At 33.0% G+C, this 6,597-nt stretch overlaps 1 protein-coding gene across 1 annotated transcript; it reads right to left on the bottom strand.

Annotated features, from left to right (window-relative positions):
- Positions 1-92: 92 nt before the first annotated feature.
- LOC127063136 (probable aconitate hydratase, mitochondrial) lies at positions 93-5,878 on the bottom strand. The gene is made up of 9 exons (XM_050992507.1): positions 5,713-5,878; positions 4,188-4,342; positions 3,926-4,092; positions 3,013-3,768; positions 2,726-2,928; positions 2,026-2,314; positions 1,485-1,758; positions 1,049-1,397; positions 93-958 (listed from the first exon to the last, which is right to left on the bottom strand). Exons 1-9 carry the CDS (start codon positions 5,743-5,745, stop codon positions 818-820), a joined length of 2,367 nt encoding a protein of 788 aa, XP_050848464.1. The 5' UTR covers positions 5,746-5,878; the 3' UTR covers positions 93-817.
- Between the last annotated feature and the right edge of the window lie 719 nt (positions 5,879-6,597).

The raw sequence follows: 6,597 nt of genomic DNA, 5'->3' as shown, positions 1-6,597 counted from the left end.
TTCAAAAACTGATATCGATTTCGCATGAAACGATTTATAAAAGTATATTAAAATTAGATATGGATGAATCATAATCAAATAAAATCATCGACTTAGAATGATGTCGAGTATTTTATTTGTCCTCTCATCGTTGACAGCAACTTTACATATTTTTTTGTTTTTTTTAAGTCAGTCGATAACCATATAATTTATATAATTCGTACTTAAAAGTTTTTACATGAACAATAGAACTACGTCTTTGTGAATATGTACATAGTAACATGTCGGATAAAGAGAAATTCTAATATCGCCAACTCGAACAACCCCTATCTATCATGACGTATACGATCTACCATGACACGATTTAAAATAAATCTATTGGCACATCAAAATTGCATTCCATTAACTAACGTTATTAAAACTATTCTTTACCCGACGAGAAGCAGAGAACTCCGACGCACGAAATGACTATGAAAAAAAAGATCGGCATTCTATTGATCTTCCTACCCCCCCCCCCCCCAAAATGAAATTCTATAAATACATTTGTTACTTAAAATCTATGGACCAGATTAATTGATAATTCATTTTAAGCTTTAAAGTATCCTGGAAATGGAAGTAACAATTAAGTTGTGCATTTCTACATTAATGAAGTTGAAATGTTGCGTGATCATCGCGTACATTTGTCCGAATGAGAGTAAATCTATGAAGATTAACAATGTTGCAGATTTGAACAGTTTTCGAGCGGCTTACAAACGATCTACCCGTAACTAGTTAAAATTATGTACGTTTCTCCACTTGACGCTTTATATCCGCTTTTTCTTAGAAGAAAATAATGATTTTATTTTCCCGCAGCAATTTCTTTCATACGGTTCAAAGCGGAACCAGCTTTAAACCAATCTATTTGTTGTTCGTTCATTGTGTGATTTAAACTAATCACATCGACTTTTCCATCTTGGTGTTTGATCTCGGCTTTCACAGGCTGCAAGAATAAAAGAACGTCATGTTTAGTTATTGTTGATTAATGTACGAAACATCTTTTATCATTTTATTTTATCAATGTATAGTTTACCTTGCCAGGAGCTAAATCCTTCAGACCGAGAAGACTGACTTTATCTGTAGGTTGTATTTTATCGTAATCGCTTGGATTCGCAAATGTTAAAGGCAGTAATCCCTGTTTTTTCAAATTCGTTTCGTGGATACGTGCGAAACTTTTTACGATAATAGCGCGACCTCCTAAATGGCGTGGTTCAAGAGCAGCGTGTTCACGAGAAGATCCCTCACCGTAGTTCTCATCGCCCACAGCGACCCATTTAACTCCGTTTTTCTTATAATGCCTTGCTACATCAGGCACTGCACCCCATTCACCCGTTAATTGATTTTTTATTTTATTCATTTCACCGTTTTCCGAGTTGACAGCCCTGAGAATTGAAAATAATAATAATAATATAAGCTTGGCGAATATAATTGATAAATTATCATTTTTATCATATAAACATAATGCTAACCCAATGAACATATTGTTGGAAATGTTGTCCAAATGACCACGATATTTTAGCCAAGGTCCAGCTGCCGAAATATGATCAGTGGTGCATTTTCCTTTCACTTTAATAAGAATTGTCATCTCTGAAAGATCTTTACCATCCCATTTGTCAAATGGTTCTAGTAGTTGTAATCTTTGACTTTTTACATCTACATCAACTTTTACTTTGCTACCATCTGAGGGAGGTGCATCATATGTGTCTAAGCCAGGGTCAAATCCACGGCTGGGAAGTTCATCGCCTGTATATTAAGATTAAGCGTTAATGCATCAAAAGATTAGTTACTTAGCGACTTATCAAGAAATTATTAATTAATTATAAATTAAGCATTTAGAGATAAGCGACAATTCTGTCAATACCAGCGTTCGCTTGTTATACAGACAATAGAAGTTTTTTGCTGATGTATGAAGCTTGTAATACAATGAGTTGTATTACTTGATGAATTGACACGTTATTTAATATTCGCTTAAATAATTACGTAGAAAATCGATAAATATATGTAACTGACCGAAAGGATCATCCAAAAGAAATTCTTTGCCATCTTTTCCTTTCAATTTATCTTTCACGGGATTAAAGTCTAATCTACCAGCGATAGACAGGGCAGTGACGAGTTCTGGACTTGTAACAAATGCATGAGTTGCAGGATTAGCATCATTACGTCCTGTAAAATTACGATTGTAAGATGTAACTATAGTGTTCTTATCCCCTTTTTTAATGTCCTTGCGGTCCCATTGTCCAATGCAAGGTCCGCAAGCATTAGCGAGTACGGTGCCACCAAAATCTCGAAGAATTTTTGCCTAAAACGAAACGAAAATTATAAAAATGTCTCTGTCTCGTCATTCTTTTTTTTTTTTTGATTACATTCATTTGATCCAGATTAAGAACTGGCGCAAGTCACATAATTAAAGATAACAAAGTAAGTGAATATACATATATATGTATCGATATTTGGCACTGATTCAGAAATGTACACACAACACATGTTATAAAAAGAATATTAAAATGACAAAAATTTTTTTGTTGGTTTTAGGGATCAATTTTTAAGAATGTAACAAACCACATTCAAGTGCTTCATCATAATATTGGAATTAAAATTTCATTTAAACGAGTAGTAATCTTTCTTAAAGAGATTTGATAATTGGTAACAAGACTAATTTTAAAATACTGATTGAGTAACGATTTGTAACGTTAGTCGAAAAATAGCTTACAATTCCATCGCGTTCTATTGTAGCACGAATTTGTTCGGATCCTGGTGTGACATTGAATGCAGATTTTGCTTTCAACCCGTGTTTTAAAGCTTGTTTAGCGATATTAGCGCAACGACCCATATCTTCGTACGAACTGTTTGTGCAGGAGCCAATAAGACCAACTTTGATTTCATTAGGCCAACCATTCTGTTTAGCAGTACTCCCTGAAACAAAATTATGTCAAACGAGAACTCTATATATTTATATTAAACACAAACGAATTAAAGCACAAAATATATAATGAATACCCAATTTAGAAATAGGATGAGCAAGATCAGGTGTAAACGGTCCATTAACATGAGGTTCTAAGGTGTTAAGATCCAATTCGACAATCTGATCGTAATTAGCGCCTGAATCAGCAGTCAAAAGCTTTTCTTTATATTTATCGGCTTCACTGGCTATTTCACCACGACCCGTTGCTTTGAGATAATCTTGCATACGGTAATTATAGGGGAATACAGACGTAGTAGCACCAATCTCGGCACCCATGTTACAAATTGTAGCCATTCCAGTACAGCTGATACTGTCAACACCAGGTCCGAAGTATTCGACGATGGCACCCGTACCTCCTTTAACAGTGAGGATACCAGCTACTTTTAAGATAATATCCTTTGGGCTGGTCCATCCCTTTAAATTCCCTGTCAATTTAACTCCAATAACCTTAGGACATTTCAATTCCCATGGTATATTTGCCATTACATCAACAGCATCGGCACCACCCACGCCTATACATAGGCATCCCAGACCACCTCCATTTGGTGTATGAGAATCAGTACCGATCATTAAAAGCCCAGGAAAGGCATAATTCTCCAAGATAATCTGATGAATGATACCCGAACCAGGATTCCAAAAACCAACTCCATATTTAGCACCAGCCGTTTTTAAGAAGTTGTAGACCTCTTTGTTGAGATCCTTTGCTCGTTTCAAATCTTCTACACCACCAGTCTGAGCTTCGATTAAGTGATCACAATGAATGGTCGACGGGACTGCTACTTTTGGTAAACCTATACAAAATAAATGTTAAAATAGTTTAAACTAAAAGATTATTAAATGCTAAAAGTCTATATTCTGAATTTGAGTATTATATAACACTCATCTAATAACCTTTCGCTTAATTAAAGTAAATAAAACCATCATCTATAAACTGATAATAAAATTTACCAGAACTAATAAACTGCAACATAGCCATCTGTGCAGTAGCATCTTGCATTGCAACACGATCTGGACGTAATCTAAGATAACTTGTACCACGCACAATGTCTTGCTTATCTGGCTCATCAAGATGAGAGTATAATATTTTTTCAGATAATGTTAATGGCCGGTTTAATCTGTAATGATGTTTAATTATTATTAAAGAAAGAAATTATATTTTACGAAAAATGACATATCTGAATATTAAATCAAATTGAAAATTAATCTTTACCTTTTTTTAACGATCTTGAGAGTGTCTTCTAATTTTTCATATGGTAAGTAGCTTGTCTTGTCGAATTTTGACATAGCTACTTTGGCAGCACCAAAGCTTAAAGGACTTGCACTGAAGCATCTTTGTTGGATGTCTGTCGCAAAGATAGCGAATTTCTAGAAAATGAATACATTTCTATTAGCAATTGCAACATAGTTACACTTAATAAACGTCGAAGGATTTTGCATGCACTTGAGAATAAACATGCATATGAAATATGATATTCTATTACGATACGAATAGAGAAAAAAATTCAATCAGTATGAATACACTGTATCAATCTCACTGTCAACATCCACGTTACAACATCTTTTGATATGTAGGAATTCTTATATGCCTGCTATATTGTCTATTATGCTATTAATAGATAGGACTACATCAAATATACAATGTCAAAATTCTCATAATGCAAAACTATTATGCATGGTGTTACATATTTTTAAAGATAGTCTTAAACATAAAATTAATTAATTATTGTAATTATTGTTTTATCTATACTTCAGAAAAATATACTAATGATGCAATTTCCTGTAAGAGATATCAAACAAAATGATTTACTAAAGATAACAATAAGAGAAAGAAATTCCACAACTTATAGATAACTATTATTATAATAAAAATTGCATCAGTTGGTTTAAATTATATTTAATTATAATAATGTATCTTTATTTAGATCGATGCGCCATTGAAGAATATCTAATAAAGTTTTATCTCTCGTGAAATCGTATTACATAAGAAACTTGCGTTATATTCCGCAAACGTTTCTCGAAGTGAGAAAGGAAAAGTCTCATTCATATAACGCGCCAATGAACGATACACTATAAAATGTTCGAAATTATAACCTAGAAATATAGCGAGGGTATAATATGTATATGCATACGACTTTTATATCTCGATTATATAATGAGTCTTCGAATAAGATAAATTGTATTCTCGAATAATTTTTGTGCAGAGAAAGATAATTAATCTGCATAACGAAAAGAATAACATAAGAATTACGTTCATAATACACAAAAAGGATGTATTTAACTTGTCAGCTAAGAATATAATCACGAAATTAAGAATCAATTAAAGTATATTGTGACAGTGTCACATGACAGAACGATATTCTTCTGTTTTCGTTCTTCAAACGTTCTATTTTACTTTACAATTAAATAATCACTTCAAGTATTAATATAAGAAAACTCAATAAATAGAAGAAACGTATATAAATGAAAGAAAAATATAATCGGATCAATATGGAAAATTATTCGCGAAGAACTTCGATTTATCGTTCATATTGGTCATCTTTAGTTTAACATTTAATACTATTTTGGCATCACTAATGACCTCCTGAAAGAAAGAGGTCAAGAGAACAAGTTCGAGAAGCTCATTAATAGAATATTCTCATGCGAACTTGTTCGTTAACTCGTCATTGAACCGATAATACTTTTACAAAGTTCTTCTTTGTTTGCTAGTGATTGTAAATTAAAAATGCGAGGCATACCTGTGCAGTAATAATTCGCGTGCAATACGACATTGTTAGTCGTTAGCGACGCAAATTCTCGTTCTAAATGTGGAGCGCAAGCGCTAATGAAAAGATTTGCAAACAACTAAATTTTTCTCTGGTAGCAGTCCTTCTCAAACCGGCCACTAGAGAACTGAGAGAGCGAGATACTGTTTGGTCTTATCAAAGTGTAGGAAACTTCGCGCTTGCGCCATCAAAATCAAGTAATTAGAATTATTTAGTAGCGACATCTTCGGAAACCAATCTCTTTATCGCAGTCCTATCTTATCGACAATTGATCTACAAAATCTTGTTTACAGTGAATTTTAATAGTTATACTATTTTATCGACGATAAGATTATATATGTACTTTACCGTTAGTAGATAAATGAAGCTTTTATAAACGCCCTTATCAAATTTATCAAAATAAAAATTTTTCGTATCGTTGCTTTAAATCACGCGTATGATACTTGTACCACTTTTGGATAGAATCAATCTCAATAGATATCGTAGAATATTTTAAATAAAATAAATAATGATTAGCGATGTGAATACTTTAAAGTTTATTGAGAAACCTGTCCACCCTTATTTCCATTTTCTTTTTCACCTTTCTGCATAGTCCTTGATCGAAACGTGAATCATCGTAACAACTTTTACTCCCTTCTCTTTCTTTCTTTCTCTTAACATTTCCCAACTCCTGTCGTAGAACATACTTTTCTCACCGAATAGACTGTTTCTAGAAAAGAAAGGGAAAGAATATTTTCCTCATCTTTATCCTTACGTACGAATCAAATCTCTTTTACGAGATCGGTTTTGAGAATAATTTACGAGGTTTTCCGATTTTTATAATCTTCGATTTCACGACGATATCGATATCATTTCTTT

The sequence above is a fragment of the Vespula vulgaris genome, chromosome 4 (assembly GCF_905475345.1).
Source record: "Vespula vulgaris chromosome 4, iyVesVulg1.1, whole genome shotgun sequence".
Lineage (NCBI taxonomy): Eukaryota > Metazoa > Arthropoda > Insecta > Hymenoptera > Vespidae > Vespula > Vespula vulgaris.
The sequence above is the reverse complement of the archived record's forward strand: the minus strand, read 5'-3'. Positions and strand labels throughout refer to the sequence as shown.

Bases quoted from the DNA above. Each gene is read 5' to 3' on its own strand.
- LOC127063136 (XM_050992507.1), bottom strand. From the start codon at position 5,745: ATGTCGTATTGCACGCGAATTATTACTGCACAG. The intron at 2,929-3,012 runs GTATTCATTATA...ATTTTGTTTCAG, and splicing joins TCATCCTATTTCTAAATTGG to GGAGTACTGCTAAACAGAAT. The intron at 1,759-2,025 runs GTCAGTTACATA...CTTAATATACAG, and splicing joins TCTTTTGGATGATCCTTTCG to GCGATGAACTTCCCAGCCGT.